General features: G+C 41.1%; 1 protein-coding gene across 5 annotated transcripts in view; it reads left to right on the plus strand.

The window, feature by feature from the left end:
* The window catches only part of LOC124113148 (ranBP-type and C3HC4-type zinc finger-containing protein 1-like), a 58,134-nt gene extending 39,167 nt beyond the window's left edge, over window positions 1-18,967 (plus strand). For 3 of the 5 annotated variants that reach the window (XM_048397786.1, XM_048397785.1, XM_048397787.1), the window contains exons 9-13: window positions 2,233-2,414; window positions 9,496-9,607; window positions 12,246-12,524; window positions 13,744-13,887; window positions 15,710-18,965. In XM_048397786.1, the coding sequence (XP_048253743.1) occupies window positions 2,233-2,414; window positions 9,496-9,607; window positions 12,246-12,524; window positions 13,744-13,887; window positions 15,710-15,790 (798 nt within the window). In that variant the 3' untranslated portion in view covers window positions 15,791-18,965. Of the gene's footprint in view, window positions 1-2,232; window positions 2,415-2,706; window positions 2,998-9,495; window positions 9,608-12,245; window positions 12,525-13,743; window positions 13,888-15,709 lie in introns of those variants that run through there. The other 2 variants (XM_048397782.1, XM_048397783.1) reach the window with 2 other exon arrangements.
* The last annotated feature ends 706 nt before the right edge of the window (window positions 18,968-19,673 follow it).

The following is a 19,673-nucleotide window of genomic DNA, read 5'->3' on the forward strand; positions in this document are numbered from 1 at the left end:
CATTTTAATGAGATTGACTCATTTTAATGAGGTTGACTCATATTTTAATGAGATTGACTCACATTTTAATGAGATTGACTTACATTTTAATGAGATTAACTCACATTTTAATGAGATTGACTCATTTTAATGAGGTTGACTCATATTTTAATGAGATTGACTCACATTTTAATGAGATTGACTTACATTATAATGAGATTGACTTACATTTTAATGAGATTAACTCACATTTTAATGAGGTTGACTCATATTTTAATGAGATTGACTTACATTTTAATGAGATTAACTCACATTTTAATGAGATTGACTCATTTTAATGAGGTTGACTCATATTTTAATGAGATTGACTCACATTTTAATGAGACTGACTCGCATTTTAGTGAGATTGATTTGCATTTTAATGAGATTGACTCACATTTTAATGAGATTGACTTACATTTAAATGAGATTAACTCACATTTTAATGAGATTGACTCATTTTAATGAGGTTGACTCATATTTTAATGAGATTGACTCACATTTTAATGAGATTGACTTACATTTTAATGAGATTAACTCACATTTTAATGAGATTGACTCATTTTAATGAGATTGACTCACATTTTAATGAGATTGACTCACATTTTAATGAGATTGATCACACCACTGTGCTGCACTCAGGACAATGTGTGAAATAAGCACCTGCCCAGTAGCCTCTGGCTGGTTTCGTTACTTCCTGGTTCGTGAAAATATAGTGGAGGATGACATTTTAATGAGATTGATTCATTTTAATGAGATTGACTTACATTTTAATGAGATTAACTCACATTTAATGAGATTGACTCATTTTAATTAGGTTGACTCATATTTTAATGAGATTGACTCACATTTTAATGAGACTGACTTACATTTTAATGAGATTAACTCACATTTTAATGAGATTGACTCATTTTAATGAGATTGACTCACATTTTAATGAGATTGACTCACATTTTAATGAGATTGATCACACCACTGTGCTGCACTCAGGACAATGTGTGAAATAAGCACCTGCCCAGTAGCCTCTGGCTGGTTTCGTTACTTCCTGGTTCGTGAAAATATAGTGGAGGATGACTGGCTCGGGGTTCAGTCCCTGGCTGCATCACACCAAGGGACATTTAAAGATGGTACTTGTTGTTACCCTGCCTGGTGCTGGGCATTAAGGGGCTAAAACAAGGACTGGTCGGCTCGGAGTCAGTATACTGTGTCTGAGTGGGGTATTCATGTTAAACTGTGGCATGGTATCTCAGTGGGCTAGCACTATAAATCAGTATCAGTCCGGACTAGTTCAATCAGCCGCAGACACACAGACACAGTTACACACACAGACACACGACACACACACACAAGTGTGCATGTGCGTCACTATATAAGTGCAATAATCTTGGACGCCACGTTAAACCCCATTTCACCTCACCTGACTGGCTGACTTATTTCCTGTCTAGTCAGGTATAATATATAAACTACCTTCCCCTATCTCAAAAAGTGAAGGTGCACTTGAGAAATAAGACAGATTTCTAAAAACAATAATATTATAAGTTGTAGCAGGATCGTGGAGGTACATGGGGTTTATGCGTCAGGTTTTATGCCACAAGACGGATTGAAGTTCTAGCCTTGTTGAAACTTCAAGTAGATTTATTTTCTCTTTTACCAAATTTCTCCTTGTATTTAGTAGGGTAAAAACCCCTGGTGACTTAACTCTCCATTTGGCTATCGATAAAGCATCAAGCTGGACCGGGGGGCATGGGTGGCCCAGTCGTCTAAGGAACCGCTATTCGCTGTGCAGAGTTGTGTCCCTTGGGCATGCCAGAAACCTATGATTGTGTGGTTCGCCCGATTATGTTTCCAGGTTTGTCAGCACCATACTTTGCTCGTGGGTTTCGCTGAACTGGTAAACGTCTGAGACCTGCATCACTTCAGGCTTTCCTCCCCCATTAAAAGCGGTGTTAAACCCAACTCACTCACTCTAGCTTGACCGGATGGCTGGTGATGTTGACAAATTATTTCACACACTGGCTCAGGACAGTTTGGCTTTATCCATCATGAATACTTTCTTTATGTGTGAATACACACATCCACTATGCAGTGTAATAGAGATACATGTCTATTTTCAATGTGTCAATGAAAAGAGACTGTGTTTAACTCAAGGGAGTCAAATCAGCCCAACTCCTTGCACTGCTACAAACTGACATGGTTTCATTATTTCTGTTACAGGCTGATGAGTTTAACAGGCAACAACAGAGACAGAAAAGTACAGAAAACTTTAACCAGCTACTTGAACTCGAAAACCGAGACCTTGTCCCCAATACTGACGAGTTTGACTGTCCGGTATGCTTTGATACGATTTTGCCGGGAGAGGGCGTGGTCCTCAGGGAGTGTCTACATGTGTTCTGTCAGTAAGTAGCAGTATCTGTGTCTAATTGTGTCTGTACGTAAAAAGTAAACTGCCTGTGTCAGCAAGTAAACAGTAAACTTGTTGTACCAACACATAGTAGTTCTGTCTGTAGTAAACCCTTCAGTCGGCCAAGATAAAATCTGTCTACATATATGCGACATATTTCCATGTAAGTATGTGTATGTATTCAGTAAGTATGTGTTCCTATGTGGACAGAGACTGCCTGATGAATGCTGTGAGATATTTCCATGTAAGTATGTGTATGTGTTCAGTAAGTGTTCCTATGTGGACAGAGACTGCCTGATGAACGCTGTGAGATATTTCTATGTTAGTATGTGTATGTATTCAGTAAGTAAGTGTTCCTATGTGGACAGAGACTGCCTGATGAACGCTGTGAGATATTTCCATGTAAGTATGTGTATGTGTTCAGTAAGTGTTCCTATGTGGACAGAGACTGCCTGATGAACGCTGTGAGATATTTCCATGTAAGTATGTGTATGTATTCAGTAAGTAAGTGTTCCTATGTGGACAGAGATTGCCTGATGAACGCTGTGAGATATTTCCATGTAAGTATGTGTATGTATTCAGTAAGTAAGTGTTCCTATGTGGACAGAAACTGCCTGATGAACGCTGTGAGATATTTCCATGTTAGTATGTGTATGTATTCAGTAAGTAAGTGTTCCTATGTGGACAGAAACTGCCTGATGAACGCTGTGAGATATTTCCATGTAAGTATGTGTATGTATTCAGTAAGTGTTCCTATGTGGACAGAGACTGCCAGATGAACGCTGTGAGATATTTCCATGTAAGTATGTGTATGTATTCAGTAAGTAAGTGTTCCTATGTGGACAGAGACTGCCAGATGAACGCTGTGAGATATTTCCATGTAAGTATGTGTATGTATTCAGTAAGTAAGTGTTCCTATGTGGACAGAGACTGCCTGATGAATGCTGTGAGATATTTCCATGTAAGTATGTGTATGTGTTCAGTAAGTGTTCCTATGTGGACAGAGATTGCCAGATGAACGCTGTGAGATATTTCCATGTAAGTATGTGTATGTATTCAGTAAGTAAGTGTTCCTATGTGGACAGAGACTGCCAGATGAACGCTGTGAGATATTTCCATGTAAGTATGTGTATGTATTCAGTAAGTAAGTGTTCCTATGTGGACAGAGACTGCCTGATGAACGCTGTGAGATATTTCCATGTTAGTATGTGGATGTATTCACTAAGTAAGTGTTCCTATGTGGACAGAGACTGCCAGATGAACGCTGTGAGATATTTCCATGTAAGTATGTGTATGTATTCAGTAAGTAAGTGTTCCTATGTGGACAGAGACTGCCTGATGAACGCTGTGAGATATTTCCATGTAAGTATGTGTATGTGTTCAGTAAGTGTTCCTATGTGGACAGAGACTGCCTGATGAACGCTGTGAGATATTTCCATGTAAGTATGTGTATGTATTCAGTAAGTAAGTGTTCCTATGTGGACAGAGACTGCCTGATGAACGCTGTGAGATATTTCCATGTTAGTATGTGTATGTGTTCAGTAAGTGAATGTTCCTATGTGGACAGAGATGGCCTGATGAACGCTGTGAGATATTTCCATGTAAGTATGTGTATGTATTCAGTAAGTAAGTGTTCCTATGTGGACAGAGATTGCCTGATGAACGCTGTGAGATATTTCCATGTTAGTATGTGTATGTGTTCAGTAAGTGTTCCTATGTGGACAGAGATTGCCTGATGAACGCTGTGAGATATTTCCATGTTAGTATGTGTATGTGTTCAGTAAGTAAATGTTCCTATGTGGACAGAGACTGCCTGATGAACGCTGTGAGATATTTCCATGTTAGTTTGTGTATGTATTCAGTAAGTAAGTGTTCCTATGTGGACAGAGATTGCCTGATGAACGCTGTGAGATATTTCCATGTAAGTATGTGTATGTATTCAGTAAGTGTTCCTATGTGGACAGAGACTGCCAGATGAACGCTGTGAGATATTTCCATGTAAGTATGTGTATGTATTCAGTAAGTAAGTGTTCCTATGTGGACAGAGACTGCCTGATGAACGCTGTGAGATATTTCCATGTAAGTATGTGTATGTATTCAGTAAGTAAGTGTTCCTATGTGGACAGAGACTGCCTGATGAACGCTGTGAGATATTTCCATGTTAGTATGTGTATGTATTCAGTAAGTGAGTGTTCCTATGTGGACAGAGACTGCCTGATGAACGCTGTGAGATATTTCCATGTTAGTATATGTATGTATTCAGTAAGTAAGTGTTCCTATGTGGACAGAGACTGCCTGATGAACGCTGTGAGATATTTCTATGTAAGTATGTGTATGTATTCAGTAAGTGTTCCTATGTGGACTGAGATTGCCTGATGAACGCTGTGAGATATTTCCATGTTAGTATGTGTATGTGTTCAGTAAGTAAGTGTTCCTATGTGGACAGAGACTGCCTGATGAACGCTGTGAGATATTTCTATGTAAGTATGTGTATGTGTTCAGTAAGTAAGTGTTCCTATGTGGACAGAGACTGCCTGATGAAAGCTGTGAGATATTTCCATGTAAGTATGTGTATGTGTTCAGTAAGTAAGTGTTCCTATGTGGACAGAGACTGCCTGATGAACGCTGTGAGATATTTCCATGTTAGTATGTGTATGTATTCAGTAAGTAAGTGTTCCTATGTGGACAGAGACTGCCTGATGAACGCTGTGAGATATTTCCATGTAAGTACGTGTATGTATTCAGTAAGTGTTCCTATGTGGACAGAGATTGCCTGATGAACGCTGTGAGATATTTCCATGTAAGTATGTGTATGTATTCAGTAAGTAAGTGTTCCTATGTGGACAGAGACTGCCTGATGAACGCTGTGAGATATTTCCATGTAAGTATGTGTATGTGTTCAGTAAGTGTTCCTATGTGGACAGAGACTGCCTGATGAACGCTGTGAGATATTTCCATGTAAGTATGTGTATGTATTCAGTAAGTAAGTGTTCCTATGTGGACAGAGACTGCCTGATGAACGCTGTGAGATATTTCCATGTTAGTATGTGTATGTGTTCAGTAAGTGAATGTTCCTATGTGGACAGATATGGCCTGATGAACGCTGTGAGATATTTCCATGTAAGTATGTGTATGTATTCAGTAAGTAAGTGTTCCTATGTGGACAGAGATTGCCTGATGAACGCTGTGAGATATTTCCATGTTAGTATGTGTATGTGTTCAGTAAGTGTTCCTATGTGGACAGAGATTGCCTGATGAACGCTGTGAGATATTTCCATGTTAGTATGTGTATGTGTTCAGTAAATGTTCCTATGTGGACAGAGACTGCCTGATGAACGCTGTGAGATATTTCCATGTTAGTTTGTGTATGTATTCAGTAAGTGTTCCTATGTGGACAGAGATTGCCTGATGAACGCTGTGAGATATTTCCATGTAAGTACGTGTATGTATTCAGTAAGTGTTCCTATGTGGACAGAGATTGCCTGATGAACGCTGTGAGATATTTCCATGTTAGTATGTGTATGTATTCAGTAAGTAAGTGTTCCTATGTGGACAGAGACTGCCTGATGAACGCTGTGAGATATTTCCATGTAAGTATGTGTATGTATTCAGTAAGTGTTCCTATGTGGACAGAGATTGCCTGATGAACGCTGTGAGATATTTCCATGTTAGTATGTGTATGTGTTCAGTAAGTGTTCCTATGTGGACAGAGACTGCCTGATGAACGCTGTGAGATATTTCCATGTAAGTACGTGTATGTATTCAGTAAGTGTTCCTATGTGGACAGAGATTGCCTGATGAACGCTGTGAGATATTTCCATGTTAGTATGTGTATGTATTCAGTAAGTAAGTGTTCCTATGTGGACAGAGACTGCCTGATGAACGCTGTGAGATATTTCCATGTTAGTATGTGTATGTGTTCAGTAAGTGTTCCTATGTGGACAGAGACTGCCTGATGAACGCTGTGAGATATTTCCATGTTAGTATGTGTATGTATTCAGTAAGTAAGTGTTCCTATGTGGACAGAGATTGCCTGATGAACGCTGTGAGATATTTCTATGTAAGTACATGTATGTATTCAGTAAGTGTTCCTATGTGGACAGAGACTGCCTGATGAACGCTGTGAGATATTTCCATGTTAGTTTGTGTATGTATTCAGTAAGTAAGTGTTCCTATGTGGACAGAGACTGCCTGATGAACGCTGTGAGATATTTCCATGTTAGTATGTGTATGTGTTCAGTAAGTGTTCCTATGTGGACAGAGATTGCCTGATGAACGCTGTGAGATATTTCCATGTTAGTATATGTATGTATTCAGTAAGTAAGTGTTCCTATGTGGACAGAGACTGCCTGATGAACGCTGTGAGATATTTCCATGTAAGTATGTGTATGTATTCAGTAAGTAAGTGTTCCTATGTGGACAGAGACTGCCTGATGAACGCTGTGAGATATTTCCATGTAAGTATGTGTATGTATTCAGTAAGTAAGTGTTCCTATGTGGACAGAGACTGCCTGATGAACGCTGTGAGATATTTCCATGTAAGTATGTGTATGTATTCAGTAAGTAAGTGTTCCTATGTGGACAGAGACTGCCTGATGAACGCTGTGAGATATTTCCATGTAAGTATGTGTATGTATTCAGTAAGTAAGTGTTCCTATGTGGACAGAGACTGCCTGATGAACGCTGTGAGATATTTCCATGTAAGTATGTGTATGTATTCAGTAAGTAAGTGTTCCTATGTGGACAGAGACTGCCTGATGAACGCTGTGAGATATTTCCATGTAAGTATGTGTATGTATTCAGTAAGTAAGTGTTCCTATGTGGACAGAGACTGCCTGATGAACGCTGTGAGATATTTCCATGTAAGTATGTGTATGTATTCAGTAAGTAAGTGTTCCTATGTGGACAGAGACTGCCTGATGAACGCTGTGAGATATTTCCATGTAAGTATGTGTATGTATTCAGTAAGTAAGTGTTCCTATGTGGACAGAGACTGCCTGATGAACGCTGTGAGATATTTCCATGTAAGTATGTGTATGTATTCAGTAAGTAAGTGTTCCTATGTGGACAGAGACTGCCTGATGAACGCTGTGAGATATTTCCATGTTAGTATGTGTATGTATTCAGTAAGTATGTGTTCCTACGTGGACAGAGACTGCCTGATGAACGCTGTGAGATATTTCCATGTTAGTATGTGTATGTGTTCAGTAAGTGTTCCTATGTGGACAGAGATTGCCTGATGAACGCTGTGAGATATTTCCATGTAAGTATGTGTATGTATTCAGTAAGTAAGTGTTCCTATGTGGACAGAGACTGCCTGATGAACGCTGTGAGATATTTCCATGTAAGTATGTGTATGTGTTCAGTAAGTGTTCCTATGTGGACAGAGACTGCCTGATGAACGCTGTGAGATATTTTCATGTAAGTACGTGTATGTATTCAGTAAGTGTTCCTATGTGGACAGAGATTGCCTGATGAACGCTGTGAGATATTTCCATGTTAGTATGTGTATGTATTCAGTAAGTAAGTGTTCCTATGTGGACAGAGACTGCCTGATGAACGCTGTGAGATATTTCCATGTAAGTATGTGTATGTATTCAGTAAGTAAGTGTTCCTATGTGGACAGAGACTGCCTGATGAACGCTGTGAGATATTTCCATGTAAGTATGTGTATGTATTCAGTAAGTAAGTGTTCCTATGTGGACAGAGACTGCCTGATGAATGCTGTGAGATATTTCCATGTAAGTATGTGTATGTATTCAGTAAGTAAGTGTTCCTATGTGGACAGAGATTGCCTGATGAACGCTGTGAGATATTTCCATGTAAGTATGTGTATGTATTCAGTAAGTGAGTGTTCCTATGTGGACAGAGATTGCCTGATGAACGCTGTGAGATATTTCCATGTAAGTATGTGTATGTGTTCAGTAAGTGTTCCTATGTGGACAGAGACTGCCTGATGAACGCTGTGAGATATTTCCATGTAAGTATGTGTATGTATTCAGTAAGTAAGTGTTCCTATGTGGACAGAGACTGCCTGATGAACGCTGTGAGATATTTCCATGTTAGTTTGTGTATGTATTCAGTAAGTAAGTGTTCCTATGTGGACAGAGATTGCCTGATGAACGCTGTGAGATATTTCCATGTAAGTATGTGTATGTATTCAGTAAGTAAGTGTTCCTATGTGGACAGAGACTGCCTGATGAACGCTGTGAGATATTTCCATGTAAGTATGTGTATGTATTCAGTAAGTAAGTGTTCCTATGTGGACAGAGACTGCCTGATGAACGCTGTGAGATATTTCCATGTAAGTATGTGTATGTATTCAGTAAGTAAGTGTTCCTATGTGGACAGAGACTGCCTGATGAACGCTGTGAGATATTTCCATGTTAGTATGTGTATGTATTCAGTAAGTAAGTGTTCCTATGTGGACAGAGATTGCCTGATGAACGCTGTGAGATATTTCCATGTAAGTATGTGTATGTATTCAGTAAGTAAGTGTTCCTATGTGGACAGAGACTGCCTGATGAACGCTGTGAGATATTTCCATGTTAGTTTGTGTATGTATTCAGTAAGTAAGTGTTCCTATGTGGACAGAGATTGCCTGATGAACGCTGTGAGATATTTCCATGTAAGTATGTGTATGTATTCAGTAAGTAAGTGTTCCTATGTGGACAGAGACTGCCTGATGAACGCTGTGAGATATTTCCATGTAAGTATGTGTATGTATTCAGTAAGTAAGTGTTCCTATGTGGACAGAGACTGCCTGATGAACGCTGTGAGATATTTCCATGTAAGTATGTGTATGTATTCAGTAAGTGTTCCTATGTGGACAGAGATTGCCTGATGAACGCTGTGAGATATTTCCATGTAAGTATGTGTATGTATTCAATAAGTAAGTGTTCCTATGTGGACAGAGACTGCCTGATGAACGCTGTGAGATATTTCCATGTAAGTATGTGTATGTATTCAGTAAGTATGTGTTCCTATGTGGACAGAAACTGCCTGATGAACGCTGTGAGATATTTCCATGTTAGTATTTATATGTATTCAGTAAGTATGTGTTCCTACGTGGACAGAGACTGCCTGATGAACGCTGTGCGCACGACGGAGGAGGCAAGTCTCAAGTGCCCGTTCCAGGATGACCTGTACACCTGTGAGGCCATGCTGCAGGACCGAGAAGTCCGAGCGGTCAGTGACACGACAGATTATATTGGGAATGTGAAAAGATTTCAGTATGTCAGTATCAATAAATTGCAAGTGATTCCATGTCACTTGATTGGCAAACCAACCAATAATTTGTGTGAATATGCTTCCATAAACTGTGTTAAAATAGGCCATGTCCACCATCGGATTACTTGAATGGCTGATAAGAGGGTGGGCGGGCTTTTGTTGTGCTTAATGAAGTCACTGATTTCGTATCGTCTCCATTTTTGTGTGTTGCGGATTAAATCAGCAGTCTGTGAAGTTATTATTTTGTTGAAGTATTTATTTATAAAAACTGCCTCATTATTTGTTTGGCCTATATGGAGTTATACTGTAAAAAGTGGCGTGCAAGTCAATTCTAAAATATGAAGGAAATGATTTATTTTGGATTTGTGTAATTTTAAAGGTGTGGATGAATGAACACGATTTTTGCAGTGCAATACCTTTGTTTGGTAGCTGACCTGACTGAAAGTCAAGTGGGTGAATGTGGCAAGGTTATCATTTGTATGGCAGACATTTTTGACATCTCCTCTAAACATTTTTAAACTACAAGGTCTTTGAAGCTGAATCTATGCATGTATCACACTGTACCATGTACCACACTGTGCCATGTATGACACTCTTCCATGTACCACACTGTACTATGTACCACACTGTACCATGTACCACACTGTACCATGCATCACACTGTACCATGCATCACACTGTACCATGTATCACACTGTACCATGTACCACACTGTACCATGTATCACACTGTACCATGTACCACACTGTACCATGTTCCACACTGTACCATGTATCACACTCTTCCATGTACCACACTGTACCATGTATCACACTCTTCTATGTATCACACTGTACCATGTACCACACTGTACCATGTATGACACTCTTCAATGTACCGGGGCGGTCGGGTAGCCTAATGGTTAAAGCGTTCGCTCGTCACGCCGAAGACCCGGGTTCGTTTCCCGACATGGGTACAATGTGTGAAGCCCATTTCTGGTGTCCCCCGCCGTGATATTGCTAAAAGCGGCGTAAAACCATACTCACTCACTCTTCCATGTACCACACTGTACCAGGTACCACACTGACTAGGTACCACACTGTACCATGTATCACACTGTACACTGTACCATGCATCACACTGTACACTGTACCATGCATCACACTGTACCATGTCCCACACTGTACCATGTATCACACTGTACCACTCTTCCATGTATCACACTGTACCATGTACCACACTGTACCATGTATCCCACTGTACCATGTTTCACACTGTACCATGTACCACACTGTACCATGTATCACACTGTACCATGCACCACTCTGCCATGTATCCTGCTGTACCATGTACCACACTGTACCATGTACCACACTGTACATTGTACCATGTATCACACTGCACCATGTATCACACTGTACCATGTATCATGTACCACACTGTACACTGTACCATGCATCACACTGTACCATGTATCACACCGTACCATGTATCACACCCTTCCATGTATCACACTGTACCATGTATCACACCGTACCATGTATCACACCCTTCCATGTATCACACTGTACCATGTATCACACCGTACCATGTATCACACCCTTCCATGTATCACACTGTACCATGTATCACACCGTACCATGTACCACACCCTTCCATGTATCACACTGTACCATGTATCACACTGTACCATGTATCACACCCTTCCATGTATCACACTGTACCATGTATCACACCGTACCATGTACCACACCCTTCCATGTATCACACTTTACCATGTATCACACCCTTCCATGTATCACACTGTACCATGTATCACACCCTTCCATGTATCACACTGTACCATGTAGCACACTGTACCATGTACCACACCCTTCCATGTATCACACCGTACCATGTATCACACCCTTCCATGTATCACACTGTACCATGTACCACACCCTTCCATGTATCACACTGTACCATGTATCACACCGTACCATGTATCACACCCTTCGATGTATCACACTGTACCATGTATCACACCCTTCAATGTATCACACTGTACCATGTACCACGCCCTTCCATGTATCACACTGTACCATGTATCACACTGTACCATGTATCACACCCTTCCATGTATCACACTGTACCATGTATCACACCGTACCATGTACCACACCCTTCCATGTATCACACTGTACCATGTATCACACCCTTCCATGTATCACACTGTACCATGTATCACACCGTACCATGTACCACACCCTTCCATGTATCACACTGTACCATGTATCACACCCTTCCATGTATCACACTGTACCATGTACCACACCCTTCCATGTATCACACTGTACCATGTATCACACCGTACCATGTATCACACCCTTCCATGTATCACACTGTACCATGTATCACACTGTACCATGTATCACACCCTTCCATGTATCACACTGTACCATGTACCACACTGTACCATGTATCACACTGTTCCATGAATCACACTGTACCATGTACCACACTATACACTGTACCATGTATCATACTGTACCATGTACCACACTCTTCCATGTATCACACTGTACCATGTACCACACTCTTCCATGTATCACACTGTACCATGTACCACTACTTGCAGCTGGTGAGTGACGAGATCTATGCCCGCTTCCTGCAGCGTAGCCTGGATACAGCGGAGAGCCAGGCTAGCAACAGCTACCACTGCAAGACGCCCGACTGCCACGGATGGTGCATTTACGAGGACCTCGTCAACTTCTTTGCATGTCCTGTGTGTAAGAAGGAGAACTGTCTCACCTGCAAGGCCATCCATGAGGACATGAACTGCCGCGAGTACCAGGAAGACCTCAAGCGGAGATCCTCCAATGACAAGGCAGCGCAGCAGACGCAGAAGATGCTTGAAGTAAGAATCAGTGACCGGTGCAGCTGAACTTGTGGCATCGGCCCCAGGCAAGGGAGTTAGCTAACTACAAAAGTCCAGTTTCCACCTTGTCAAACTAGGCTGGAATTTCTGGGCTTGGTCGTAGCGCCACCAGTGGTTATTACGAGTTATGTCCTTTTTATACCACTCAGATTCCACCTCTCATATCACTTACATTTGCCTCAAACAAAATGGTGGTGCCAAGTCAAGACGATCTGATTGATAATCAAGATTTATTTATAGAACGGGTCTTACCGTACTTGACGAAATGCATCAAATCATGTGAGCACCTTGATTACAAACATGAAATCATTTGAAAACTATCTGTTGACGCCGAGTAGGCGGTACACATGCTCTGCAAATCCTACAAGCAACCGAAATCAGTATCAGTTTACGAACCGGATGTTGTTTGGTTTGACTATGCAAAAATAGCCAAAACAAAAATGACTCCATAATGCCAGCCTAAATTGGCAAGGGTGGTAACTGGACTTTTATAGTCAGTTAACACTCTAGCCTCAGGAAGATGTATTAGAGGGTGAGTGGGTTGCTTTACGCTGATGTTGGAAATATTAGCAGCCATGACCACACAAACCAGCTACAAGTTTCTTCCAAGTGTGGGACCCCTTTGTTACACTCTCCGTAACATCGCTGCCACCAGTGTGGATGCAACCTTTACTAGAATGTTGAAATTTGACCTCTAACCCCAAGAGCGTAGTTTTAACTTTTTTTGACACGGGGGGGGGGGCAAATATTTGTACAAGTATCAAGTTCAATTTAACTTTCACAAGGTAAAATGATTTCTACAAAAAATCCAGGGGGGGGGGGCGGCAACTGCACCCCCTGCCCCCCGGCTGGCTACGGCACTGAACCCCAAAGGCAGTTGATTTTGATTTTTGTGTATGATATTCAAAATGACAAAGAAATAGATAAGCGGAGGGAAGCGTATTCGGCATCACAACAGTCATCACTTGTTTGTAAACGCAACGGTCAGTCGGTCCTTTATTGCTTAAGTGCTGTGATTGTATAGTTGCAACAGAATCTGAACCGTCATTAAGGCATAAGGTTGACACTCCTCTAGACGTATGGATAACTGCATATATGCGTCATGGCCAACCTGGGACTTTCACTGGATCGTGACAGTAAACTGAAAACAAAATATTTTTATACGAACAATCTACGTACGCCATGATCTTCCTTACAGAGACTGGTGACAGAAGGGGAGGCTATGCCATGTCCACAGTGCAAAGTGATTGTCCAGAAAAAGGACGGATGTGACTGGATCAAGTGCTCCATCTGCAAAACAGAGATATGTTGGGTGACCAAAGGCCCTCGGTGGGGCCCAAAGGTGGGTGTTATACCTAGAGTTAGGCCTCTGCAAGACAGAGGTCGCTTGGGCCACAAAAGGCCCTTGGTGGGTAAGGCCTCTGCAAAACAGAGATATGTTGGGTCACAAAAGGCCCTCGGTGGGGCCCAAAGGTGGGTGTTATACCTAGATTATAAACCTATTCATTGGGATCTCTATTAAGTAAGAGAGTTCTTTCTATAGGCATTAAAACCTATTGTGAGGTTTTACTTTCAAAGTAAAACCTATTATGAGGTTTTATTTTCGTTCTGGAGGTTTTACTTTGAATGTAAAACCTCAAATCCCAGGTTTAACCAAGTAACTGAAAAAATGACTACAAATAGCAATTCAAAATTTTAATTCAATTAAAATTGAATGTCATGTGTACAGTGAATGAAGACTGGGTAATAAAATGAAAGTCGTCGTCGCTCATCTTTCCACTTCAGAGTCTCTGGTGAAAGGACAGCGAGGTTTCAAAACACGTGCTTTTAAAACAAGTGCTTATCAATGCTGCACAATTTGCACGTGAAGTAACTGCTAGCTGTTTCGTCACAACTACCTCTGTGTAACATTTGGATTATTTAAAGTCGTAAATCTTGTAAAGCAAAAGACACCTTTTAAACTTGCGAATTTTCGTTTTGAAAAGTTTAAAAGAAGTGGAATATTGCAACAGAAACATTTAGAGACCGAAGATTTCACTTTCATTTAAAAGTAAGTATTTTAGTTGTGTTTTGTTGTTGACACATCCAAGTGCTCTTGACCGCCTGGCAAGTCAGCGAATTTCACGTGCAAGTTATGATAGGAAGCGCTATAATGAAGCGCCTCATTTATAGATGCTCGTAATAACATTTAATCAATTTAGACGGTTTATAAGTATGGAAAGACACTTTCCCTTGGTTTTGGTAGACAGAGCATGCCCTGGGGAGAGGGAAAAACCAAGGGGGCGAAGGTTGGTTGGGTCTCACAAGGCCCTCGGCGGGGTCCAAAGGTGGGTGTTATACCTAGAGTAAGGCCTCTGCAAAACAGAGATATGTTGGGTCACAAAAGGCCCTTGGTGGGGCCCAAAGGTGGGTGTTATACCTAGAGTAAGGCCTCTGCTGGACAGAGGTCGGTTGGGTGACAAAAGGCCCTCGGTGGGGCCCAAAGTTGGGTGTTATACCTAGAGTAAGGCCTCTGCTAGACAGAGGTCGGTTGGGTGACAAAAGGCCCTCGGTGGGGCCCAAAGTTGAGTGTTATACCTAGAGTAAGGCCTCTGCTAGACAGAGGTCGGTTGGGTGACAAAAGGCCCTTGGTGGGGCCCAAAGTTGGGTGTTATACCTAGAGTAACGCCTCTGCTAGACAGAGGTCGGTTGGGTGACAAAAGGCCCTTGGTGGGGCCCAAAGTTGGGTGTTATACCTAGAGTAAGGCCTCTGCTAGACAGAGGTCGGTTGGGTGACAAAAGGCCCTCGGTGGGGCCCAAAGTTGGGTGTTATACCTAGAGTAAGGCCTCTGCTAGACAGAGGTCGGTTGGGTGACAAAAGGCCCTTGGTGGGGCCCAAAGTTGGGTGTTATACCTAGAGTAAGGCCTCTGCTAGACAGAGGTCGGTTGGGTCACGAAAGGTCCTCAGAAGGGCTCAAAGGTGGGTGTTATACCTAGAGTAAGGCCTCTGCAAGACAGAGGTCGGTTGGGTCACGAAAGGTCCTCAGAAGGGCTCAAAGGTGGGTGTTATACCTAGTAAAGCCTCTACAAGACAGAGATAGAGATTCTTCATCGATATTGCTTGTATATTGCTGGATCAATATAACATGTCACTCATCAACTCCCAATTTTCTATGTCATTTCAGGGTGAAGGAGACATTACCGGTGGCTGTGGTTGTCGTGTCAATGGTGCCAAGTGTGATCCACAATGTAACAACTGTCACTGATGGGATGTCAAATAATGGTCATTGCTCACTTTGACCTCAGCGCCAGGTCCTTTGAACTCTAAAAGTGTCTCAACTATCCCAGATGGAACTGAGGCATCTTAGTTGACCGAAAGTCAGGATAAAGGAGAAGAATGCAGTGAAGAGGTTGTGAGGATCATTTGTATCTGGTTGAAGAGTTTTTGTGTATTTGGGGCCACATTCAGGGCAATAGTTGGATTCTGTTTTCTGCAACAGATCAGGGAATATTACTCTATTTTCCAGTACTCAGAGGAATGGTGACAACATATAGGCTAACTATAAATAATAAGAAGGCACTGGATATGATAAAGGCCTTTTTGGCCCACGGTTTGGAAATAGAAAAATGTTAAAATATCTTTTGGAAGGTAGTAGACATTGCGAGATGCTCATTTTTGATGTTTTGGAAAGAACAAATAATTCAGTCCTCAATCCTATGAACAATTCTGAGTGATAACATATTAAAATCCCCATTTAAAAGTTTGGCAAATGTAGTTGGCCAAAAGGGGCCCTTTTTAGACCTTGTCCTCTCAACTCACCCAAAGGATACTGACAACATGGCTAAGATTCCTTTAAGTGAGTACCACATCTTCTCCCTGTGAGATAAGTATTATTAACCATGAGATGTGTACATATAAGTCCTACTGATGTAATTACATGTGGCCACAGCTAGGGACCTTTTACCTGCTAAAATCATGGATAGGTAACAGAAATATTCAGCCTGGAGATCCTCATTGATCAGAAATACAGGGCTGGTATTTCTTTCAGGGATCATTGACCCCTTGAATCTGAAACAATTGTGAACAAAACTTTTGTTCATGCTGATCTTTGTGGTGAGAGTTATGGTAACTAGAGTTATCTTCCCTAAAACAGGGGCCAGGAACATAAGTTTATGAGTGAGTTGGTTTGAGAAGTATTGAGTTATATATCACGTTGTGTGGAAACTCCGAAATGACGGTTACCACTTTGGTGATGTCCACAAGCACTGGTGTGGTGCCGACAAACCTAGAAACAATCAGGACAAACCGGGATTCAAAACCATAGCTTTCTGGCGTGCCTGAGGGATGACTGGGCCACCCCTGCCCCCCAGATCATTGTATGAATCCTTTTGATTTAATAAAGCACTTTGTGATGAAAACAACTGATAACCTTGATTGAAGTGCACATTATGATCGGCTTCATCAATTACAGCATGAAGTCACTTTTATCCATCATGCGTGTGCTTCATGTTAATGTGTATTTGTGAAATTGATATTTGTGAAATTAAATGAACTTGGCCATTAAATTCAACAACTACATTCATGACTTTAATAATATCATAAAGAGGACTTTGATATTTAGCCAAGACCTTACCCATTGACTATATGTTATACATAAATATGTTATATGTACAATACATGGTGCAGTCAACTGATACTGGCGTCTGCTTGTCTTGTGTGTGTACAAGGCAAAAGGCTTTTGATACTTTAAAGATATCTATAAAGACATGAGATTGAGTGACAAAAAGCCACTAAACTCAGGAATTCAACATTTTCAGTTTTTGTTTGGGTTGGGAGTATGTCTCAAACCACTTACATAGCGACGTGCATGCATGTGTGTGTGGCTGCGTGTACTGGTCCTGACTAGTGCAGAATTAGTCCCACTGAGATACCATGCTGCAGTTTAACATGAATACCCCACTCAGTCTCCAATACTCCAAGCCGACCAGTTCTTGTTTTAGCCCCTAAATGCTGACTGCCAGGCAGGGTAACAACAAATACCATATTCAAACATCTTTTGGTATGATGTAGTCGGGGACTGAACCCCGCACCTTCAGCTCTCCGGGTGGACCACGAAGGAGGTCTCCCTTATCATCAGACTTAGAGAAGACTATGTATTTATATAAGGGGTGGGGTGTGTCTGATCAATAGAGGGATACTTCTATTAGGGGGAGGGAATAATCAATCAATTACATTGAAACACACATTTAGGTTACCAAACAGGCAATACAAAGGCTCAAACAAGGGGCAGCAGCAGTAAGTAACAGGCCCAAGAATTAACGAAGGGGCACTCACCAATGTCCAGAATGTTGTCACAGCTCAATGTCCGTTGCTGAATCAAGGTTAGTGTTGGAAGCTCTCAGGAATTCTGGGTTTACAAACAATCTGCTCTTCGGTACATATGAAATAAGTCAGGTTAAAAACGGCCCTCTTTTAAAGGTACAGCCAGTCTTCTACAACCTGTCCCACCCTGAAACTTCTCGAATGATCAAGCCTGCCATTTTCATCAACCAGGGGCAGATAACTCTAATCAATCACTGCCGCCAACAGCAATCGACAGTTTACTAGCGCTTCAATCATTTGCTGCCACTAACAATTACTGAAAGATAAATTTAAAGCTGTTTTTACTGCCATACAACAAAATGTTTTGTCTTCCATTTACAAGCCAGGAAATGAAATGGATCATTATGAAGGCACAACAATATTATCATTCTTGATGTGATAAACATTTCGGAATAAAATGATGGGTGGGCAGTGTTACTGGAAACAGCATTTCTTGGTTGCTGTTGACTAATTGGAAAAAGACAGACATAAAATTGTAACTGTTGTTTAACTTTCGCGTTCAGTGTGTGAGTTATTATTCCATGTCGAGCCTGTCAGGAGGATCCGAAACCCATCTCTAACACCATTGCTGAAGGTGATTTGTTTTTTTTGTTTAACGCCGCACTCAGCAATATTCCAGCTATATGACGGCGGTCTGTAAATAATCGAGTCTGGACCAGACAATCCAGTGATTGACATCATGAGCATCGATCCACCCATTGGGATCGATGTCATGCATCAACCATGTCAGCAAGTCTGATCCCCCCGATCCTGTTAGTTGCCTCTTTACGGCAAGCATGGGTTGCTGAAGACCTATTCTACCCTGGAACTTCATGGGTGCATTGAGGACAACCCTGAACTATTAGTCTAAACACAGGACGTACCAGTAGTATTGGCAGTTAGCCGACATACGATGTATTAGTCTGAACATACGATGTACCTCTTCATTTTAGCTGTTTTACAATAGAAGAATCATTTCATTATCCTTATCAGGATTATTATTATATTGTGCCTTATTAATTTATTGTGTTTATATATTCCAACCATATTTTTAAATAAACATTGTTGATATTTGTTTTGCATTTTCTTAGTTTACCTTAGTTTTCTTTAGTTTACACATTCCTGGAAAATTCCAAATCGACAGGCAGATAGATATTTTCAGAAAGGTTTTTCAGTTTCAGGTAGACCTGCACCTCTTCGGGCTTTCCTCCCACATTAAGCTGACACGCCGCGATATAACTGGAATACTGTTAAAGGCGGCGTCAATCTCATTAAAATCAGATCTTAGTTCTCGCTACCGCTAAACAAGTAGCGAGAACTAAGATCTGATTTTAATGAGATTGAGGCGGCGTTAAACCCAACTCACTCACTCAGTTTCAGGTAAGAGACTGAAGCTGCTTTTAACAGTATTTCGGTTTTATTGCGATGTCTCTGTATATTTTTGGAGGAAATCCCAAAGTGGTTCAGGTCTCCGAAATTTATCACTTACTCAAATCAACAAGCATGGGTACGGTACCGACAAACATTGCTGCATACTCAGGGAAACCGGAATTTGAACCCACAATCATAGGTTCCTGTCATGTCATGTCTGCACAGTTAATTGTGGTACCTTAGACAACTCAATATATTTGGAGATGTACCATTATAATTTAATTTCCTCACTAAAGTGATTATGTATTTTCCAACAGATAGGATAGCACTATTGAAAGATTACATGCCCAGTGTCCTGTTTAAAAATTCATGACTGTAAAACTGGAGCAATAGCAGGCGGCAAATTTGAATACTGT

Source organism: Haliotis rufescens, unplaced genomic scaffold, assembly GCF_023055435.1.
Source record: "Haliotis rufescens isolate VD_foot unplaced genomic scaffold, xgHalRufe1.0.p SCAF_17, whole genome shotgun sequence".
NCBI classification, from domain to species: Eukaryota; Metazoa; Mollusca; class Gastropoda; order Lepetellida; family Haliotidae; genus Haliotis; species Haliotis rufescens.